The sequence below is a fragment of the Pleuronectes platessa genome, chromosome 7 (genome assembly GCF_947347685.1).
Source record: "Pleuronectes platessa chromosome 7, fPlePla1.1, whole genome shotgun sequence".
Taxonomy (NCBI): domain Eukaryota; kingdom Metazoa; phylum Chordata; class Actinopteri; order Pleuronectiformes; family Pleuronectidae; genus Pleuronectes; species Pleuronectes platessa.
In genome coordinates, this window is record NC_070632.1 from 5,109,860 (window position 1) to 5,132,867 (window position 23,008).

General features: G+C 44.2%; 1 protein-coding gene across 1 annotated transcript; it reads left to right on the forward strand.

Annotated features, from left to right (window-relative positions):
• The first annotated feature begins 9,944 nt into the window (after nt 1–9,944).
• Nucleotides 9,945–21,920, forward strand: slc45a3 (solute carrier family 45 member 3). Its single transcript, XM_053427791.1, has 5 exons — nt 9,945–10,107; nt 14,521–14,711; nt 14,807–15,470; nt 18,624–18,889; nt 18,981–21,920. The coding sequence occupies exons 1-5, from the start codon at nt 9,960–9,962 to the stop codon at nt 19,410–19,412; spliced, it is 1,701 nt and encodes a 566-aa protein (XP_053283766.1). The 5' UTR covers nt 9,945–9,959; the 3' UTR covers nt 19,413–21,920.
• The last annotated feature ends 1,088 nt before the right edge of the window (nt 21,921–23,008 follow it).

Genomic DNA, 23,008 nt, shown 5'->3' on the forward strand with positions numbered 1-23,008 from the left:
TTACATCCTACCTTCCCATGTCCTTATTTGCTCCCAGAATCAATAAATCAATCGTGATGTGGCCACAACCGAGGAAACACATGGCTGACGATATGTGATACACGTGAATCAGCAACAGCCTTAAACCGGTTTTGATAGAGTTTATTCTGAAACCTCAATAACGTGATGTAAAACTCACTTTAAAGTTTTGTATATTTTCCATGACTCATTTGTCAAAGTCCAAAATATATTTTCTCATGAGTCTAGACAGAAATGGATGTAAATGGTAACTTGACTGGTCGGCAGAGTCATACAACCACAAGGAGGTAATTGTAGCTGTGCTGGTTCTGCTGTAACCCTGTGACGACTCGTGTCCTGTCGTGAGGCTACTTTTCAGAAAGAGATCCGACAGGTTTTTAGGGAACTTGAAAACTGATTTTATTTGTTTCTGTTCCTGATTATTACTCCATTTGCAATGTTTGTTTTTATCATGTATAGTGATGTTAAAATTCAAGCTTCAATGACCTTTGCAAAGACAATACCCTGGAAACAAAGTGTAAACCAGACATGTACAAAGTGATGTTTTTGTTTCCTAGAGAAGGATGTAACATCATGTGTCATCCAGAGCTTCTTAATTGAATTTTCATTATTTATGATAGTGGTGCAGCTGTGAAATTTGCATGTATGCAGTGTGCAACAGATGGCCCTGGGTAACTAAAACACTGATGGGATTCTTAAGCATTAGGAGACTGTTTTAGACGAGTCTTGGTGCGAGCTATGTGATGTCCTCATGTAGATAACACTTGGAGAATGTTAACCGTCTGACGCTCTTGGATGGTCCTGGCTAATCCTGAAGGCGCTACATGTTAAAAGTGATTAGGTATGTATAGAAGCTCTGTGTTTAAGCATCGGCATCACGTATTTACTTAAAGGTTAATTTGCTGTGGAAAGCACACAATGAGGGATTGAACCTTCCCGTCCCATCCTTCGTGCTTTGTATAATGTGGGTGACATTTAGGCTTTATTGGGTCCCTGCTGCTACACCAACAGTAGTGGCCCAGCAGCTCTATTTCTGACTTACTGTTTTGGCTTCCCACTTTATCAAAGCAGTGCCATGGAGCTTATTATGGGCTCGTTGGGTTTGGCCAGCGCTGGAGATGCCGGGTTTGCGGAAAAGGCTACCATGGAATTAAAAGCCATCTTGGCCTATGCAGAGTGCTCATACATCTTTAGCAAAAGCTGTAGTCAAGCAAACAAACACACAAACACACACACACACATTTCAACAACAGAAACAACTTTGCAGCATGGTGATGGGTTGAAGATACGCAGTGTTGTATTGCTCTATCAGGTCATGTAGAAACAGAGTCATTTGTAGAAGGAGATGTCAGTGGGTTGGTGTTTGTGGAACCTCAGGTTTTGGTTTGTTTTGGCTGAACCCTATTTTCAGCATCTCTTTTTCTTGTTTCCAGACAGTTCTCCTGCACACAGAGAAATGCTTCTGAGAGATTTCTATTCCAAGTTAATAATTAAGCTGTCGCGAGGGTGTGTGTTTGAGACATGCATATTTGTACTTGGGGCGGGTAATTGCCGATTTGTTTCAAAGGCATGACATTGTTTGTTCTGTTTGTGCTTTTTTATTGGTTCTAAATGTATCCAAACAAAAGATTTACGAAGTCTGGATTCGGTCGTCTGAGTTAGTGATTTTCTCCAAATATGGGATTTTCTGAATTCTCTTAATTCCAGGCCAGCCGCTCCTGTTGAGGAGGAGAAGTGCTGCACTCTGTCTTCATATTGATCTGCCTCCGGGCTCCAGAAACGGAGATTCCTTAAAGCCCGCCGTAGTCTAATGACATTACTCAACACCCCCGCCGCTCCCACCCAGCCAGCAGTAATCACCCTCCCCAGTTTGGATCTCCCTGCACTCCACTTTCTTTCCTATGCTCACTGTTATCAAATTAAAAGCTTTTCTAAAGAGGGTTGTTTCTTGGCCTGCAAGCGCGGGGTACAGACATGGCAGCCGGCCGGGGGTTGAGTGATACTGTGTGTGTGTGTGTGTGGTTTTACAGTATGTTGGCAATTGAGGATGTAGGTCTGTGCGTGTGTGTGCATGTATGTGTCTACCCAAATAGGCTTATTGGTGTTTGAGCCAGTGAGTCAGGAAATAGGGTTAAAGGAGTCCACGGACAAGCGGTCATGCAGGAGCGTGAGCTTAAGACTGGGTCAGAAGAAGAGAGGTAATGGGAGAAGGTGGGAGAGCTGCCTCTGCCCTGATAGGTAACTGAATACGGTCCTAGGTCAGGGGGTATAATACATAACTTTTAGGGAGTGGTTATAGATGGTGAAACAGAATGGGTGAGGGGACTGGAACTTCTTGTGGGGTTGTTGGACGATGTCAATTAATTCTTTGTTTCCTCACTGCCTGTTGAACTCCTACAATACAACACAGATAAATGTGTGTCTCTGATAACTTTGTATCTCAAGTCAAGGCTTTAGCTTTGGTCTGAATATTGAATTTCAAACAAAATCATATTGGGGGGAAGAAGAGATGAGTCCCCGTTTTGAGGCAGACGCAGGCAGGCAGAAAGTGACAGGATTCCTCAAGTGCTTTGGGATTTCCCCCAATTCCCACCTTCCAGGCTGAGGCACAGAGGAGAGGGAGGGAGGGAGAATAATGGGAGGGATGCAAAGGAGGTGGGCTAAATAAGAGAGGAGGGAACAGGGGACACGGAAGGAGGCAGGATAAAAAAAGAGTCAGACTCTCGAGCGCAGAGTTGAAGCAGGTGGTCAAAAGAGAGAGTGAGGATATGCTCTGCGAGGGAGCGAGACGTGTTGATTGGATAAAGACAGCGAGCAGCCTTTAAAATAGATTAGATGTTGAATTCCCAGCGACGCAGGGCTGTGGATGGACTGAGCTTCACTTGTTTGGCCGGTGAGTTGATTCTGCTATTATCACATCTTATTTTCCCTTTGGGTGTGAAAGGCCAGAGATGCTAATGGTTAAAATAAATAGAATGTAATATAATTCTTTGTAAAGACACGCTTTTAGTCATGTGTTGTTGACATTTGGGATTTGGTTTGTTAATTGAACCATATTAAATAAAACCATAACCCAGTACAGTGTGGGCTAATGGTATTGAAAGGTCAGCTGGGATTTTTTTTCCTAAATCTAATTTAAGCCATGGTTTTGACAAAGAAGTTCTGACGTGCCCTTTTATAACTCTACCATACTTAAGAATGTTATTTTTTCCAAATGTATTGCATGTGCATATATGCTCTATGAAGTGTTGCTGTATTACTACACTGTTAAGTTAAGATAAAGCATTTAATTCATAAATGTCTGCTGAGTGTAACTGAGCAACAGCTTAACACGTTACAAATTAGTTTTGATTAGAAAAAAAAGCAACAGATGTCATTGTCAAGATAAAATATCTATATAGACATTTCATTTTTTTAATTACTAATCATTATTTAAATGTGTTGCATGTTATTTGTTGATCAGAAACACCAACCCACAGCAATTAACCAGTCGCTGATGAAACCGAATTAAAAGTTTGACGACTCTATTATCTAGATGTAAACACACCTGATCCTGGTTGAATGAAAACTCATTAGTGCCTGCATTCCCTCTTATTAGCGCTTTCACCTCGACACAATAGGTTTTTTACAGAGACAAGAAAGCCTCAGTCTGGGGAGGCACGTTATCAGCCGCTTTGACTCACAAGAGGCTACACAGCTCAACTCTGCTGCACGCCATTGTTGAGCTATTTGCATGGGCCAGTATGATAGCGGCCACCTCCCTGTGCTTGTGCCTGTAGCTGGCTTCGTTCTCTCGTGTGGACAGAGGCTTCCCTCACTTCACCCTGACACACATACACTCATTTGTTTATGACCTTTAACTGATAAGTGCCCATGTGTCTGTGTTTTTTAATTTGTGCGTTTCCTCTGTTATCTCACTCAGATAAACACTTGAGCGCCTTTCCCACTGGTCAAAAAACTAACATCCACTAACCCCTGAAAGAACAGCAACACCCATACTGGCAATGGGAAAAGAGTGAATCACCGTTTGATCACGACCAGTATTGAGATTCTCTTTAAAACAGTGTTGGGGATGCTTGACCCTTTTTAACAAGGCAGCACAGTCCTCGAACAGACAGCCTTTCTTAACCAGTCACCAGTTTTAATATCGTCTCTGATCAGTGTGCTGCTCCCACTGTCTTTGAAATGCTGGGCTGGTCACATGATTTGTGGTGAAAGGCCGGGTCAGAGGTCACAGAGATGGATGTGGGCTTAAGATTACAGCCTGGGGAGGGGGGGGTAGGGTCAGCACGGTCGGGGCTGCCTTTCAAGTGAGCAGAGTGGCAGAGCGCAAAACTAAACGCTAAACTTTAAAACATTTTATTGAAGGTCCATGTTATTATCCAGTTGTCAGAAACAGAGGGAAACCATGTCTGTGGAAAAATGGTGTCAGAGTTGTGATGGTGGGCCCACAGGCCATGTTGTGATGTTGAACACCTGGTAGAGATAAACACTGTGGAAACAAGAGAAAGAAAAGATGGACTGATTTAACACAGCATGTCTAACTGTTTAGATGGCCTCTTCTGGGAAAATAAGTGAAGATTATGCTGTTATGCAAGTTATAGAAATTATTTAAACATCAATATTTGTGTGACATGTTGGGAGAGGGAAATTTGCTGTTTTGTAGTTGAAGTGAAAGTAATCAACCAAATGAGTTTATAGGTAATTTCAAATCAAACTTTGTTGTGTTTGACTTTAAATTACCCATAAACTCATTTTATTGAGGGTTAAAAAAAACACTGTGAATACAGACAAACCTCAACATGCATTTGTGGAAAATCAACAGCCAACAAAATCTGTCTGAATTATACCTGATTGGCCCAATTGTGTCTCCTGTTGCATCTCATCTTGGTTTTATGTTCTTCTTTTATGGTTTAATCTGTTTGGCAAACAGCGTTTAGGTGCACGGCAACCACCTTCACACACTAGCAGTAGTAACACATTATTTTATAACAGGCACCTGCAAAGCAAGAGAAAATATATTTATTTATGTATTTATTTAAGACAATAGTGGTGTAAACTCTCTGATTTCAAAATTAGAAGTTCACGACCCATCACTACCTAAGAGCAGTTAATGCTTTTTCGCACTGCAGACAGTTGATCTACCTCCAGTGTTTACATAAACTAAATACTACAAAAAGGTTCTGTTGTTCTTTAGTCTGGACATCAGGTAGAAACCCTCAAACCCCGCTCTGAGGACATGTTGACTTGTTGAGGACTGAGTCTAGAGCGAACCTAGCTGCGGCCCCCTGAGCGTGACACCATTCAGGGACGCCGCTCTGCACAGGACGTCCAGGACGGTGCCAAGTTGGCACTGCTGAGAAATGCTGAGGTAGTGACACCATAGCAGCGCTGTAAGCAGGGCACTGTTCACTAAGGGTGGCTTCATCTAGCATTGTTTGTGTCATTGAGACAACAGAGGAGAGCCACAGTAAAAAAAAGGTTGGCAGGACGTATGCCAGGGAGGCAATGGTAAATGCAGATGGTCTGGTCCATTAGCGGGAGGGAGCTCAGAGGGAGGGAGGCCACATTTTTTTGCAGCCATTCAGCGAGAGCCAGACACAGAACCAGAGCCTCCAGCTGTGGTTCCTGCAGCCACAGCCTCCACTGTACCAGTGGCTGTGATGTCATCTGAGAGCAATTCCTTCCCCTCTTCTCTTCCAAACCCCTGCTGTCTGCCGGGAGACCCCAGGCCCCAGCCACCAAACCCCCCCACACCCCCCTACATGCCTATATACTACCATTCATACAAACCCTGTCTTAATAAACAACTTGGAAATGGACTTGATACCTCACTATATCACATTACTCCCTGGCACAATGTATACAAAGCCTGTTTTGTATTGTAAGAATACTGCTCAGTCAATGGGGCGGTTTCTTTTTCTGGGGGGGGCCTGCAGCTGAATAGGACTTGGTAGTGGAGCATTAGGAGAGCTGACAAAAGCAGCCCCCCCCCTCCCCACACACACACCCACACACACTCTTTAAAAGCGTAAGGTTTAAACATGTAAGGTGACAGGGAGAGTTGTTTGTGTAACATCGTGTGTGTGCGTTTGTGTCTCCGTGGCTACAGGACGGAGATGAAGGGCATGACTGGAATACATTGAAGAGTCAGAGGTGTCATTAAGTGAGAGGTGGAATGACTGTGTGGGTTGCTGTGAGTGCGTTTCTCTTCTCAGTCCTTAAATCAAGGGCTTGAGAGCTCTCTTCTGTTTCGTTGGCTCCAGGGTGCCATATTTAAAACCCAAAAAATTGATGCTGTTTTAATGGGATTTTGAGGCGGACGGCCGGAGTGATACATTCTGCTCTATATTTTGCTGTTTCGATCCCTGCCACAGTGCTTCAATCCCTCTCTCCTCTACCTTCGCCCCTGTCCAAACTCAGACAGGCCACCACCACTCGGGACAAGGTTTAAACAACCGTACAATTAACCAAACCCTGGAATCTGACTTCCATTCGGGCCGGTGTCCAGACAAGCCGCAGTTTCTTGAGTAGACAAATCAGATTTCGCTATTCTTGCCACCGGGGGCCCCGCTCTGTTTCCAGTGAGAAAGTCTGACAGTGAGTCAGCTGGGGCTGCCATAGAAAGCATTCACACTGAAGCCCAGAACCATAAAGGCATAACCAGTCGTGGGCAGATATGTCAAAAGAGTCCTCTTAGAATGCAGGTCAGGGACAAGGCTGACCTCAGGGGTTGAGGAAGGATAAGGGAAAAATGCTGGGGAGAGAGAGGAGGAGGGGAGGGAGCAGATATACACACAGGATAGAAGGGGAGGGGGTTGCGGTGGCCAGACAGGCCATAGGGGCAAAGCCTGGTCCCCTGATGGGTGTCTTTCAGGAACACATTATTTTGTAATGCGTCGCTCCCTGTTGCTTTGTGTCTCCGGTTCTCAAAGAGCCTGTCAAGTCAAATATCAGGGCGCAGGATGACTGAGCTGCGAATGCATGAATGCTGTTGGAACTCTGATGGCATCACTCATGACATTCAGTTCACATCCTCAATTTATAATGATGTGAAAGGCAAAGGGAGGATTTCTATGGATATTCTGAGTCTGGGATCCCTAATGACAGCTATTTCTGCAAGTGGTGTCAATCCAAGGACACGGAACTTCAGAGTGGATGACAGAAGCTGCTTGTTATAACACAGCAGGCCTCTTTTGTTTCCGGAGAAAACACTGTCATCTAGCTGACACGTCATCTCACACTGAACTGTGGCTACTTACATACTAGTACGTCTTAGTTTTAAATCTTAAACCATCTGTGTTTTTAGCTCGATATACGTTTTAATCCCTGTCCATGCTAACACATCTAAAACCAGTATCACATGACCATTCCCATACACTGATCATGTGTGTGTTGGTGTAAACAGGAGGAAGATTGTCACTAGTTGGCAGAAAATATGATGAATTAGGAACAGCAGATAACAGATATCTTTTCTTGAGCCCTTTTTCCACTAGCAAAAAAAACCCTTTAACATCTGGCTTTTGTCCTGAAATGGGAATGGATACTATCGGCATTCACCCCCGGGGTCGAGTGACTCTGCAGTAGACACAGTTCATTATCGCCTCCACCTCCAATCTGCAGTGATGGAAAAGAGACACCCGGATGAACGCGCTAATTAGGCAAGAGAGTGAGAGAGAGCGCCTCAACGTTCCTAGGCTTTTGGGATATTGAAAATGACGCAATGAGGAATTAAAAAAGAGAGGCACGCTTCTTTAATGGGAATGGGAAAGGAATCAATCAGCTTTTTAGCCACGTTTAAATAAACAGCATAAACCTGCTAATATTGGTTTAAGAGTTTGTAATGTTTTGCATCTGCTGCTGATAGGTGAATCGCAGCTGATAAGAACCAATCAGGAAGGGAACAGGAGTTTTTAAATTAAAACAGGAACATCCCATTAGAAAACTCCACAGTGGTGGTCGGCATGTGTAAATCTGGCAACAGAGACACATTTGTTATACTCACTATGTTTATTCACATGTGGAGCACTTAGCACATCAATGTTTATATTCTGAAGCACTTTGATCTCTTTTATTTGATATATTTTATTATTGAGACCATTTAGTCTCTTCATCATCGGCTCGGAAAGAGATGCATTATTTTAAATCTCCTGGTGATGAGGAAAGTCCCGTTGGAGACGATGACTTCCATTTTGTTTGCTGAGGAGAACAGATGGCCAACATTGGCAGAGAAATGTCACACCGAATGCAAATATAGCACCTTGTTGTTTATGTGTCTGCGGCTGTTCTGACTGTTCTTGCTCTTTCCCTCTGCTTTAAAAGAACGCGCACCTTGTTCGTGGGTGATGAAGATGATCTCTGGGGGGGGGATCTGCAAATGGATGCACATTTGTAGGAGGAAGTCTGGTATATTAATTGCAGACATGTTACTTCTCTTGTGCTTTCTCTTCACAGTTTAAACATCTTCCTCTAATGCGGTTGTTTTGGTTTTCTTCTAAAGTGAAGTCACAGCAGATATTTGACCCCTGAGAGAAGCTTGTGATGATTCTGGGATAAACTTTTTCTCTTCTTCTGCTTTACATGTTAACAAGTTAATCACTACAATCGCCAACAAGGCAGAATGAACACATGCTATAATCACATAGAAGGCATGTAATGGAGAATGTCAGGTATTGTCTGGAAAAGTTGTCCTTCAGGGCATGGTTGGCCTGTCTGCCAGTGTGGGACAATAACAATTGGTGTTGTTCACCTTTGTGTTTTGTGCGTCTTGAAGCCCACAGCTGAGAGTTGTGTGTGGACGGCTGCAGCTCCACCTCAGATTTAAACACACAACCTTGACGGCAGCCGATGACTTCCCCTTTTCCTGTATCTGGCGCAACTGGACTTTCCGTCTTTTTAAGCCAGCATGGTTAAACATGCTGCGTTACACCATCTGTCTCACCTGTCACTTAATCTACCTCCTGCCTCATCGTCTCTCTGTAGTGAGACGTCTTTTCAGTAGCTGAACACATCTCACGTGCTCAACAACTGCAGTAATCTGCTGGAAATATGTGAGGAGGAGGGGGGGGGGGGACACCCACATGTGACTAAAACTACAATCAGAGCTTAATAATACAGATAATGACAGGGTCAGCCTGGGGGGAGGCTGGATTCCAGTTCGCCCCACTAATTCTAGAGTTATTATGGAGAAGTGAAAGGGCGACAGTAAGGAGAGAGATGGGTAATAAGCACTGACTCCTCTTTTTTTTAAACCACGACTGTTTTGAGATGTAAAAAAAAAGAAAAGACGAGTCAAGCAGCAGCAGCCGAGGGAGAGAAGCGAGGATTCTCCTGGCAAACGGTTCTGTGTGTTTGCCACGTCGCCCCAGCTGACTCATCTCCTCTGTCCGCCTGCTGTTCCTGCCGTCCCGAAGCTGCTGCTGCTGAGAATACATCACTATCATATTCCCTGTGACTGTTGCTGCCATTTCCTCGTTTCTGGAAAACATGTTGGAATCTGGGCAGATTAGATTCTGTTTTGACAAAGCTGTTGCTCCGAGACTCCCCCATGAAACCCGAGGCCGCTGACATCCAGGTGTTGTTACCTGGGAATGACCGGAGACTGACCTGTCTCCTGTGGTGCTCCACGGCCTTTATTCATATATTCTAATTGTCAACCAGTCGTTTATAAAGTATAGGATATGCTGTTTACTGCCATGAATATTAAGGGTTTCTTTTTTTTTGCAGATCCAGAATGCTGAGAAGAGGATGAATCGTCCAGGTCATCTCAGTCACCCACGTGTCTTTGCCGCTGTCCCTCCCCGACAGCCCTCTCGTCCCTGTGGGGCACCATCTGCCTCCCCACGCTCCCCCCCTTGCCCTTGCCCGGCTCCCTCCTCCCCCCTCCCCTGCCCCCAGTAGCGACCGTCCCAGAGGGGAAAGGCGAGCCAGCCCCTGTAAATATGCCTGGATGGAAGGCTCAGTGGCGTCTCGTCCTGCTGAACTCCCTGACCTGTGGCCTGGAGATCTGCGTGGCAGCTGGGATCACATACGTGCCCCCGCTGCTGCTGGAGGCCGGAGTGCAGGAGCGCTACATGACCATGGTTCTAGGTAAGGGCTCGTCGAAGATCCGGTTACCAGGCCTCTTTGCTACCTCGTAGTGTGTGTGTCTGTGTGTGTGTGTGTGTGTGTTGTGTGGGCTCCGGGTGTTTTGAGGTTCACTTCTACCTCTTTTCCACATTTAAGCATGCTGTCATTATTTGTCCCCTGTGATTCCTCTCTGACAGGGTATTCATTTAAATTGAAACGCAAAGGTGACACACACACACACAAACACACGCACACAAACACACACAGGATAGACTATCTCTGTCTTGTTTACTGACCTCATGAGTGATTGTTTCTTGTCTGAGTGTTTCCAATGATAGTCCTTCAGCCCTTGAGTGCCACATTCACCTTGTGTGATGCGTAGTCATGGGGAATAGGGAGGAAGGGATAATTGATTTTATCTCCATCAGTCTGAACGGTTTGTTTGCGGCGGTGGCTACACTGAGACCATCGTACAAATGGAAACATTATTTCATTAGTTGCCATTGAACTAATAAGATATTATGAATCAGAACAGGCCGTACCCTCCAGGGGATGAAGGTTTTGTAAGTTGGTTTGATTCATAAAGTACGTGAACTGGTCCAGTGGTTTAAGAGCTGCTGTATGACTGAGCTTCAGGGCGTCTGTCTTCCCCTTCAAATCCAGGTCATAAAAACATAGTGGAGGCCCTAATGCTAATCGGGGGCCAACTCACCTGTTGTTCTGTGAGGGTGATAATTGGGCACTAATTGAAAGGCAGCAGGAGAGCAAAGTGCCTGGAGGAGAGCTGTGATCTCCCACACTCACAGGTGGTGCGTCTTAATGCAGTTATTGGACCTGACTTCAGATCAGACCTTCATTTAAAGCAGCCTCCTTTCCTGTAGCTGGACATTTAGCTTTGCCGATCTTTTGTACAAGTCTTCATGAAATCTTGAGTAAAACCAATTAGACTGCTGGTGTCGTTTGATCAGTGAATATACATTCAACTCATCCATCACAGCCTTCCCATGGTTTTCTACAGTATCATGGGCTATATAGCGTTTTCCATAGTGTCCATCAGTCTCGAAATGGCAGAAAAACCTCTTAACAGGATTTTACAGCCAAATAAATTCCAAAGCAGTTTTATTATAGCAGCACTAGAGAGGCATTGTAGACCTGGAAAAAAACAATAACTGACACTACACTTAAGATAGGGTTACGAGTATGTGCCACAGAAAAGCATATGGGGACAATCAGTGGGGAAATAGCAAACCTTGTTTTGCTGCCTGCAAGTATTTCTAAGATGTGAACAGTTCAGCTGTAGAGTAAACAGTGACTCAACTGCAAAACAATAGTTTGAAAGAAATGCATCATGCATGCGGCTTTTGTTTGGTTGTGTCTTTAGGGAAAAGGGTGAAAACAGAGAAGCGACAGACGTTTGTCCCGACATAATCTGTTCTGTATCTGTCGGAATGCTAAATCAGAGAAAGTTTTCAGCTCACCAAAAGCTTGTTACTGAAAATGACCTGCTCCCCACATAAGTACTAAACTTGTACAGCTGATAATATTTAATTTGTTTGAAGACTGTAAGAAAAACGTTGAACCATATGGCCATTTTTGTGGCTCATGTTTTAGTAATAGATAATAACCAAACATAAAAAAAATTGGTACAACTCCAAAAATAATATAACAAAGTCAAAACATAAACGCTCTCTGCAGGGTTTATTCTGTAATCTAAAAGCTTTCACATGAGTTAATAATTAATATACTTTATAACTAATTCTTTTAGTGTTCAGTTTGTTTTCTGCTCTGTGCAACAGCGGATAAACACACAAACACTGGAGTGTGTGCAGCCAACGACCACACACCATTGTGTCTCTCTAGCATGTAATTCACTTTTGCTTGTGGTTGTGTATTTGTTGTTTTAGTGGCTCTTGACTTTTCAATCTAAGTTTATCCTCTAAGAGTTTCTTTAAACTCTTCCTCATGTAAACGTTAAGACAGACAGCTCTCTCTCTTTTGTGGAATCGGTCATTTTTCTTCCTGCTCACAAATCAGTGGCATGCGTGTACATACACACAATTAGCATCCCTCAGATGGTATTTGCAGACTGTAACCGAGTTTACTTGTAAGTGAAGTGAATAGTTGCATGGTCCTGTTGGCCCAAATGGTATACACATGCTCTTCACTGAAGGCTCCTCTTTCAGACATTGTCTTGTGACTATACAGATGATAGATACAATTCTACCAAACCAAAAGGCTCCGTGTGGACGACAGAAGTGACTATTCAAGTATAAAGATTAAACAATATACGCTTCTACTCTCTGGCCTCTCTTAACAGCTGCCGGTGATATGAAGAAAAATGATTTCATTGTAGCTTTCCTCCCAAACAGCCTGCACTGTGAGCCAGTCTGGAGATGGCACTCAACCTAATTCTCATCTCCCCGTATTATAATGGAGTGCCTGAATGCAATTTGAATGAAGATAGATATTGTGTCTTGGGAGGCTTAAAGCGAATTTCCCCGAGCAGTTGTGCCAGGTTCTCAGATGGCTGCTTTCTACTTTATCTAATAGTCCTTTGTTGGCTGCTTCGACCTCCAGTTTTATCTTCTTCTTTTTTTGTTTTGTTTCCTCTGTGTTAGTGGAAAAGATACACACGTCTTTTTGTCTTGTGTATTTTATTTAGTTTATCTAGGTTTTTATTTAAGCATCATCACACTTTGTGGAATGTGACACACACACACACACGAGGTTGGTTAGTGTGAGACAGTGAGTCTTACAGCTGTAGATGGAGAGGGTTGTAATGACGGACCCCCACAGCTGCAGCAGGAAGACATGTGGTGGAGGGTGAAGACTGCGTTTCTGACGTGTCTATCTTTCTCAGACATCCCGTCTGTGTTTGTGCTCGTCTGTCTGCTCGGCCTGTCTCCTTCATGAAGGTTAAAGGGCATCTGAAAACACAAGTTTCATTCTCTTGTTAAACAGTAGTAAGCGCATGTGGATATTGGTCAGGTCATGGGTTTTTGGCTTAGACTGGGTCAAGGTCCTGTCAATTCACACAATCACTCACTCTCACTTTTATAGAATCAAATAACTTAAACTTACATCTTTAACAACCATTTAATTGAAGTAGACTTTGACTTATTAGTTTGACCCAGGTCCCATCTGCTAACATGGAGGAGATGGTGTTAATGACCTGTCCCACAGCCAGCTACCAGGGGACGTTAAAGATGTTCTGGCTTCACTTATGGGGCGCCGTCATGTCGCTCATCTTTATAATCACTCTGTGGTCTTTGGTGTGAATGTGTTGACCCCTATTGGTGCCACAGAGCAGTGTTTCTGATGAGCGGCTCCTCAGTGTTTGTTATGTTTATGAGAACGAGGACAGACGTGATTTCAGTAAATAGCCTTTTCACAAATGGCCTTTTAATGAGAAACACTGAATGAAACAAACGTGCACTTGTCTCTAATGAAAACTCCACAGGGGGCCTTTCAAATGTCACACTCCTGCCCCGAGATCTAGTCATTTTAGATATTGGATGTGTGTGTCTGTGTGTGAACACCCATTGTGCCATGGCGTGCTCCAATTAACCAGACCTGGCCATGTGTGGAGGATGAGCTGACGGTGGCTTACATTCAGGCAGCACGCCATCTGTAGGAAGCACCACCAGCAGTCAGCGATGATGGTGCAGGGACACATGCAGTTCACCTCCTGGTAGGATGGAAACAAGGAGGAGGAGACAGGAGCAGTAATATACAGGATTCAAAACCATGGATCTTGACGACAAAGATCAGACATGAGCACTGAGTCCCCTTGTAGTCGATTAGTGTGACAGTGTTTTTGTATGTAATTTAGGGGTGTGTAAGGATTATTAAATCCACCTGCTTGTCTGTAATCATTAAGTTTGTGGAGTGGAGCTCTGAATTCATCTGGATCTCTCTCAGGAAAGTTCACAGTTATGTTAATCAGGCAGGGAAGTGGTTCGTTTCATTTTTTATTTTTTCTGTAGTTTCATAGTTCGATGAACAGACTCTCGATTCAGAACTTTTTCCAAGTAAGCAACGGAAAGATGTCACACATTGTTCTGGTGACAGCGTGTGGATGTGAAGGGATTAGTTTGTTATGACTGAATTAAAGGATTACTCAATGCTCAACATCTGCTCTCTAACTAAACACTTTATACAAAACACGATCAGAGATTAGTCTCATCTTCAATCATATAAAATAATATGAAAAGCCTTGTGCCTTTCTGATTTGTGTGATTTCTTTAAAAAGTAAAGGTCTGTTCTCTGTCACTGAGGGAAATATTGTAAATGTGATTGCACCAAATGCTCTTTTTTCTATCTCAACAGGTTTGGATTCATTCACTTTGTTCCCGTCCTCTGTATCTTTGTGTTTCTCCTCTTCATATTCTGTGCTTTCTTTAAAGTGTTGTTTTTTTAATTCCTCTGGTGCAGGTATTGGTCCGGTCCTCGGCCTCCTGTTCATCCCTCTGATCGGCTCGGCCAGTGACCAGTGCAACAGCAGTTATGGCCGCCGGCGCCCCTTCATCTGGCTGCTGTCTCTGGGAGTCCTTGTGGCACTTTTGATCATTCCCCACGCTGACGTCCTGGCAGCCCGTCTCGCCTTGGGTGGACGCACGGTTCAGGTAGCACACATGTTTGTTGTCTGATGAATTTCAGCTGCAGAGCACACAACACAAGATAGTTAATTGTGTTTTCTGTGGTTTTGCTGTTGCTGCAGGTGGGCTTCCTCATCTTTGGGGTGGGACTCCTTGACTTTTGTGGACAAGTGTGCTTCACGCCGCTGGAGGCTCTTCTGTCTGACCTGTACCGGGACGAGGAGGACTGCGGGCAGGCCTTCGCCATGTTCTCTTTCATGGTCAGCTTGGGAGGATGTGTGGGATATTTGCTGCCTTCGCTGGACTGGAGTCGAGGCTTACTCTCTGTTTACCTGGGAGGCCAGGCCGAGTGCCTGTTTTTCATCCTCATCCTTATCTTCGTCTCCAGCGTGCTCATCACCATGAAGGTGTCTGAGGAACCCTCATTTACCAGCAGTTGCTTGGCAGGGTCTGGATCTTTATTGGAGACTGGGACCGGAGTGATAGATGCTGGCCGCTGCGGCGTGCCTCGCTCATGCTGCTACCTGCTGAAGTGCAAACTGAGGCTGCTGAAGTCTGGTCCCCTGCTGTGTCTACTGAGAACATGCTGGTCCATGACTCCGGCCATCTACAGGAGCTACTGCCACATCCCGCGAGTGATGAGGCAGCTGTGTGTGGCTCAGCTCTGCAGCTGGATGGCCGTCATGTCTTTCATGCTCTTCTACACAGACTTTGTGGGGGAAGGCCTGTACGAGGGCGTGCCCAGTGCATTACCAGGAACTATGTCCAGGCAGCGATACGACGAAGGTCAGATTTCTTCTTTGTACAAGTTAAAATTGTGTTTGTGTGCATGTCGCACAATGCTGTATAGCCACTGGATAGTATATGCCTTCATTTATCTCTTCATAGAACTTGATAACCTTCGCAGAGGGGGATCTGTTTTCATGGGCATGTATTTGTCTCTTTATTGGCCGAAAAACACAAAAATACTCTACCTATTTCCACAAAACATTCTGGGAAACTATGGCAAAGGTTTAGAGTAAAGAGAGTAAACAGGCAGATCAACAATTTATTTTCACGATATTAACAAGATAGGACGATAGCCTGGGAAGTGATATGCTCTCTCTCTCTGAGTTCTTCTTTTACCTCCACTAATAATGTTGTGTTTTCATTTCATCGTAAGCAGGATTACACAAAAACAACAGATTTTAGTAAAACTTGGGGGAAGGATGGGCGAAGAAAGAACACATTTTATTTTGGTGTGGATCCAAATAAATGGGCAGATCCAAGAATCTCATCACTTTTATTATCCCGTTGGGTGTTGTTTGATATTTTCACTGATTTTTCCGGGAATAACTCGTGGATTTTGATGACCAAAATCCGGCGTATTCAGAAAAGCGATAATAATGAGTGTGTGCAATTTGGTGCAGGTTGATTGAATTTAAGGGAAATGTCGGGACTCGGAGGAGGAACACAATCTGAGTGACATTCTAGTATTGATTTTGACTTTAATACCAAGTAGGATTTCATGAAACAAACTTCCATTTAAACTAGTTTCCTCACCTGTGATCATCAGGTCTTTACCTCCACCACCTCCACATCACCGGCTCGAGGTCCATTCAGGCTGCGCTGTCTGCTCTCTCACAGCTGGGCAGGATGCACTCGCATTCCTGGAGCCCAGGTGGAGACAGACAGAGCCTGTGTCCCTGCATGCCTACATGCTCTCCTGCGTCCCTCATATCGGCTCCTGTCAAGTTATAGGACACGTGCGGCACAGCGCAGCAGTTAACATAGTGTAGTTCCACCGCCGAACAGCTAACAAATCCTTTGGGTAAATATGCTTAGGTAAATATTAAGCCTATCAAATGTTATTCATGTGTTAACTTCTATTTGTACACCTGAGGAATTTAACAAATTCACACGCCCTTAATTCTTTCCTGTTCTGAAAATCACAGAGTTGTCACTAATCCAGATAAACAGTAGCGGGATTAGTGACAATTTATCCAGTTGTATGGGTATATTCTGAACCTTTACAAATATTAACAAATACAAATACTGTCAATTCCACCGTAACATAACCTTTAAACACTTCTGATAAAACATGAACAAATCTGTTGTGTCAGTGATGTCAAAAGGTCAAATATGCTGTAGGAAGAGTCTTGCTCTGGTGTCTGGACAACACAAGTAAAGTAAACAGATGTGAGGAAGTTCATCTTACCCCATGTGGAGAGGTTGCAGGTTTTTTAAGTATATTTATGTCTACGTGTGTTTTATTCCCTCTTTTCTCTTTTCCTTCATCTCTCTATACTTGATATTCTACTTCTCAGCTCAACTTCTCATTTTATCAAACCTTTTCTACCAGGATTCACCTGTTTTCTCATCCTCTAATCCTTATTCACAACCATTCCTTCTCACCTTCCCCCTTTTTCCTGTGATATTTTCATCCCTCCATCCATCCTTTGAATTAAACATAGAGAAAACCTCCCTCTTTCTCCCCCTTACTTTGTTTACTTTTTCACTTTTCCGCTTGTCTCAGCTCCCTGTGCTAGCTGGACCACAAGGAATGTCACACTCACAAAGAATTAATGTCAAGGAATCGGCACACAAAGAACATGTTCATTCAAGCCAGGTAGACGGCCGGAGCGCATAATCTTGAACTCTGTCTGAGTCGTGTTTGTTTAATTTGAAACTCTGCGGATGTTATTTAACCACATCGTTCAGCCTGAGGATGTTCCTCCGCAGGTAATCTGCTTTGTGTCTAGTTTTGTAGCTTCGCTGGCTTTTCTACTCAGTTTTTAAGCCTTTTTCTGATCATTTCTACTGGGAACTGTGGCACTGAATAGAAATGATCCGTCAGGCTCGTGTTCCAGTATCAGCCACCTTCCCATCCCGCAGAAGCAGCTCTCCTGTAGCACTCTGACTCAGTCTCATGTCTCTGTGGGCTTGAATTTCGGTCCTCATTAGCCTCTCCTAGTGTTTGTAAAGTGGGTTCAGCAGAGTAATACGATCCACGCACTCCTTTCACACAACTGATTCTCTGCTCCGCTCCTGAACTTCTGACCCGCGCTGTTCGCTGAGATCAGGCTGAGATATCAGTCCGATAATGGGCTGAAATAAACAACAGTCCCGACAGGTAGCTAGTCCGGCTTCCGTGGATTATTACTTCAACTCAGAAATTTCATTAAGTGGTAAACGTGGGAATAAACAAGAAAAATGGGAACATATTTCCCATAGTGAACAAAATCCTGCACAAACATACACATCTGAAATATTTCATTATTATTGAAAACTCTTGAGTTGTATGATTTTGTCGATAGATGAAAATCCGCTTTTCAAATTCCACTAAAGTTGAAAGGTCAAGTTCAAACGCAGAAGGAAAATAAAAGCATAAAAACATCAAATTTTGATTATACCTTTTATTATAATAAACTGTATTTATAAAGGACTTTTTAAAAGGCTTAACAAGAATAAATAAAACCAAGAAATTAATTAAACCAGACACATCAGTTGAAAGGACATTGGACAAAACAAATCAAACATTCCCACAGGGTTTTGAAAAGAGTTTTTAAAACATTAAAATATTAATAAGAAGCAGAGAGGTAGTGTCTGAGTTCAGTGGACAGAAAGGTGTAAAGAGTGGGGGCTCAAACAGCAAAAGCTTATTCTGGTGCATCAAATCTCTGTTTGGATCTGCACAGAATTAGACTCACTCATAAATATCAGTCCCTTTAATATGCCTGATTTTTTTTTCTCCATCCAGACCCATTAATTATTCCCTGGGAAATTAATGATTCCTTTATCTTCCCCTTGATCTGTATCCACACCATAATGTATCGTGTTCTTCTTTAGGTCATGCCACACCCCTCCACAAAGTTTCATAGAAATCATTTGGGTAGTTTTTGCATAATCCTAACAGCTGTGAACTTCCTGGTTGTAATGTGTGGTGCCCTCTGCTCTCAGGTATCCGTATGGGCAGCCTGGGCCTGTTCCTGCAGTGTGCTACCTCAACCTTCTTCTCCCTGGCCATGAGTCGCTTGGTTCGGCACTTCGGCTCCCGCTGGGTGTACGTGAGCAGCATGGTGAGCTTCACGCTCTCTGCTCTGGTCATCTGCCTGTCCAAGAGTGTGGTCCTGGTCACCGTCATGGCCGCTCTCACTGGCTACGCGTATGCCACGCTGCAGACTCTGCCGTACACGCTCACCTGCCATTACCACAAGGAGAAAGCGGTAAACACAGATCCTAATGACTTTATACCCGAGGTTACTGTGTAGACAACCTATAATTGATAAGTCGATTCTTTTCTTCTTTTGTTTTCAGGTCTTTATGCCAAAGAAGAAACCCAAAAGCATACACACAAATGGGATTTCAACCAAGCGGGACTCTGTGTATTTGACTCCTGTGGAGGAGGAGGGTGGACTGAACCACAAAACGGGGGTTCCATACGGATTCAAGGATAATTACGAGTACTACCCCACCCCCCCGAGCCAGAACGGCTCCTCTCTCAGCTCTGGCAGCCCTGAACAGGACGAGGGGGAGCTAGAGTTCGAGAAACGAGGCGTGGGATTGGACTTTGCCATCTTGGACAGCACCTTTCTCCTCTCTCAGGTTTTCCCCACCCTCTTGTTGGGCATGATCGTTCAGTTCGCTCAGTCCGTCACTGCCTACATCGCCTGCTCCGCCATCTTTGGTGCCATCGCCATCTACCTGGCCCGTCAGATCGTCTTCGACCAAAAGGACCTCAAGTGCTGAGATTCAGGGGGGAAAGACGTGGGAACGATTGAATCATAAATAATCCCAAACAATCATTCAGGTTTCATGGGTTGAACTCAGCAGTGCACTACTGTTCCCAGAATGCCTTGCTCCACGACTGTGTGCTTGCTTTAATGAAAGCTAAAGGAAATGGGTGTGAAAGTTGCTCATAATAGAAACTGTTCCTCGTTACAGCCGGGGTTCGTTACCTGCCAGCTGAACAGTCTCCGTTCTGAAAACTAGAAATCTCCCTACTACCCTTTCTGTTGTGACATCTCTCCTGTCCATTTTCCTCAGGTACCAGATTTACTGTAGAACTCATCAACCTCAGATACACAGCTACTAACCTGTTTATGAGTTTTATGGTTCTGTCCACAAGTTCTTAAATTACAGTCTGTATTTAACACTGATTTGGTTCAGTCAGTGGATTTGAGAAAAATGACCCTGATGTGTGTAAAATTGGGAGAAAGTTTCTTTAAATATTCAGCTGTACTTTGATGCCAGCCTCATCTTCTCTATTTCCCCTCCCAAATGTAATCTATTACTGAAAGATCAGTTTTTGCGGCAACTATTTAAAAAAACTAATTTACTGTGCGTCCCTATGGGAATTAAGTTATGCAACCTGCTGAGGTGACATGATCGACGACGGTGGTTTGAGAAAGAATCTGTTTACTGACTCAAACGTCCTCTGTCTGGATAATCAAGAGTCGTCTCCTCTAGCCGACCGCTCCTCCTGACACGTCTGATCAGGACTCAGGGATGTTCTGGTTTCCCATTCGGTCATCGTGCCACTTTCCCTGCTGCCTAAACCTTCACGTGTCGCTATATTCCCTCAAATGACAATCTACCAAGTCCACATGGTCCCTGAACAGAGATACACTTGCTTTGAACTACGCGTACGCATCGTGGCTGAGTCTGTGATGCATCGATTGTGCACGTCCCACCACATTAACACCTCACGTCCGACAGGGCAGCGTAGGACCGGTACCTGACCTCCAGTGTCCACATGCAAATCCTGTAGTTCTATAGAGTCTGAGTTCTGCTCTGTGCCCTTTAGTGGAATACTCTGTGAACAAATGTGTTTATGACGCATCTAGTTGTGTACACCTTCATAAACAGGAAGTGTATCTGCGGCCTTGTAGTGTAATGTTGTGTGTAAACAGTGAAAGAAGAAGAGTGATGTCTGAGAGGAGCCACTCTATTCTGGAAAAGACCAAAAAACATCAGGCAGCAAATGGAAACATTCGGTTACTGAAAATACTGTGAGGGGGGGCATTGGTGGGCTGAAGGCCAAGCTGGAGTAAGTGTGTGTGTGTGTGTGTGTGTGTGTGTGTAAAACATGGAGGACAAACAGTGAGAAAGTAAAATTACTCATATTTAAGTGCAAGGCTAATTTATTAGGACTGGAGCCTGTGCAGTTCTTTCCACGTTGGTTATGATCATGTGAAGCTGTGTGTTCTAATGTGTCGTGGCCTTATTGAGCTTTTCAAACCGGCCGGTTGATGCACACACTGCGCTTGTGTTACAACTGGTGCGTGAGGTCAGTCGAGCCTTTTGTATCCGGGGCTGTGTGATGAGGTCAGTTCAGCAGATTCAAACAGTCCTGAAGGATCTTATTGCCCCGAGGTGCGCTCGGCAGGGGCGGAGTTAAAAACAGCAGAGGATCTGTTTTATCATGTTGACGCCACCGCTGAGAAGAAACACTTAGAATCACTATAATGATAATTCGCCTTTCCCCCTCTGAAACGCACAGGAGAACTTTGCCTCGCAGTAGATGAAGTGTAAGAAAAAAAACGGTTGTTGTACAAGTGCCTGTACATTTTCTCAAACATTTTTTGTACATATATTTTTTATTTATTATGCTTTTTCTTACAAAATAGCTCGGAAATTAAACTATTGGCCTCTGTGGCATCTTTCTTAGGTGCGAGGGTGAAGGCTGTTTCTGTGAAAGAGATAAGTTATTTGTATAGATGTGGTATAGAAGCATCCTCGACTATAATTTATTTTAACATACCTACCCCCCCCCCCCCCTCCTCTTTATCCTGTAGCTTTGGTTACATCCCTGCTGGTGTCTGCTGTCACCTGTGGTCTTCAACCAGGTCTCAGATGTTTGCTTCCTTTTCTCTTTTCTGCCGCAAACAAGAAACCTCGTCATTGTGTCAATCCTGCTTCACCTGGGAATTATTTAACCACTTGTTTCTTCTTATCAGAGTTTTATTGTTTAACAGATAAACACCTCACACACGCTCACTGTAGGTGGAGGTGTTTTCAGTCCCTGCTCTTCTAAAACAAATGTTCTATTTGATTCAAGATATTTTTTTTTAACTGTCTAAGGCCAGAAATTGACATATTTTGATGTGATTAACCAGGTTCTTTTGTGTTATTGTCATAAATGCATTCAGCCATAACAAAAAAGTTGTATTTCATTTTCATTATACGGTCATATTGTGTATAAATTTGCAGTTACCAAATAGATTTTTATACAAAATAAAAGAGCTGCATTGTCAATGAGATGTTGTCCTTGTATTCTCCTGAAAGAGACATTTGTTATATGTCATTATTTGACTTTGGAACTAAATATTACATAAAGATATCAGTAGATCTGGTTTATATTATTGTCAATCATTCCTTCTGACATGTAGTTTGATCAGACTCTTAATTTATGAATGCTCTGAAAGCTAAAATGGATAAAATGTCCACTTCACCCATTCACACACACTTCCATACAGTGCATCCATTCATTATCTTGCCTAAGGGCACTTTAGCTGGAGGAGTCAGCCAGACTGGGATCAAACCACTGACCCTCTGGTAAGTGGATGTGCAGCCCCCCTGAGCGACAGCCACTCCACAAACCTCTGCAGAAATCTCACAAGTTTTTACAAAGACTATTCATATGGACCCTGTAATTTCAGAGGTTCACACTGTTTGTTAAAGGTAACTCTCGAGCAGGGGCCTGAGTGAAGGGCCCAGGGATGAAGAGGTCGATGCAGGTTGGTCTGAGGCTCCTGAGGAGAGAAGGCTGCCCAGTGTCGTAAGACCTTGGAAATGGTGCCATCCTTTGGAGATGCTGGGTAACTGGAGTGCGCAGGAGAAACTGCTGCTGGGTGCGCAACTGCACCGGCCCCGCTGACGCATGGGCATGCTGCTGGTGGCATTATCTATTACATGGAAAAGACGATAGGCTTTCATGTTGCAGGGAATGGCACGCGGACAATGTGTGCGCCATTCCATGACGAGCCTCTCCAGTTTGCTCCTCGCGCTCCTCACGAATCCACCGTTGGGGAAACGCAGGGTTACAGTGCCCCTATAAAAACATGATACTTTATTAGACTGCCACTCTGGGCCTTCTAGGAGGAGGAGGGGGGGACGACTCATGTCATGCTGGTGTCTTGCTCAAGGACACGTCAGCAGGGCGGATGCCGGCCGACACCGAGGTCCTGAACCCTGATCTTTGCCTCCTGCCGGCTCACGTGTCCCGGCTGAGGTGTGATCTGGTTTTTCCCGGAGCAGAAAAACGCCGGTTTTTAGAGGGAAAGTTCTTGAACGTCGCCGCAGAGCCGAGGCCCACTTGTCTCCGGTGACAAGTGGGCCTGTTT

Coding starts and splice junctions, on each gene's coding strand:
- slc45a3 (XM_053427791.1), top strand. CDS start 9,960: ATGCCTGGATGGAAGGCTCAGTGGCGTCTCGTCCTGCTGAACTCCCTG. Junction 10,108..14,520: donor CTACATGACCATGGTTCTAG/GTAAGGGCTCGT, acceptor CCTCTGGTGCAG/GTATTGGTCCGGTCCTCGGC. Junction 15,471..18,623: donor CAGGCAGCGATACGACGAAG/GTCAGATTTCTT, acceptor CTCTGCTCTCAG/GTATCCGTATGGGCAGCCTG.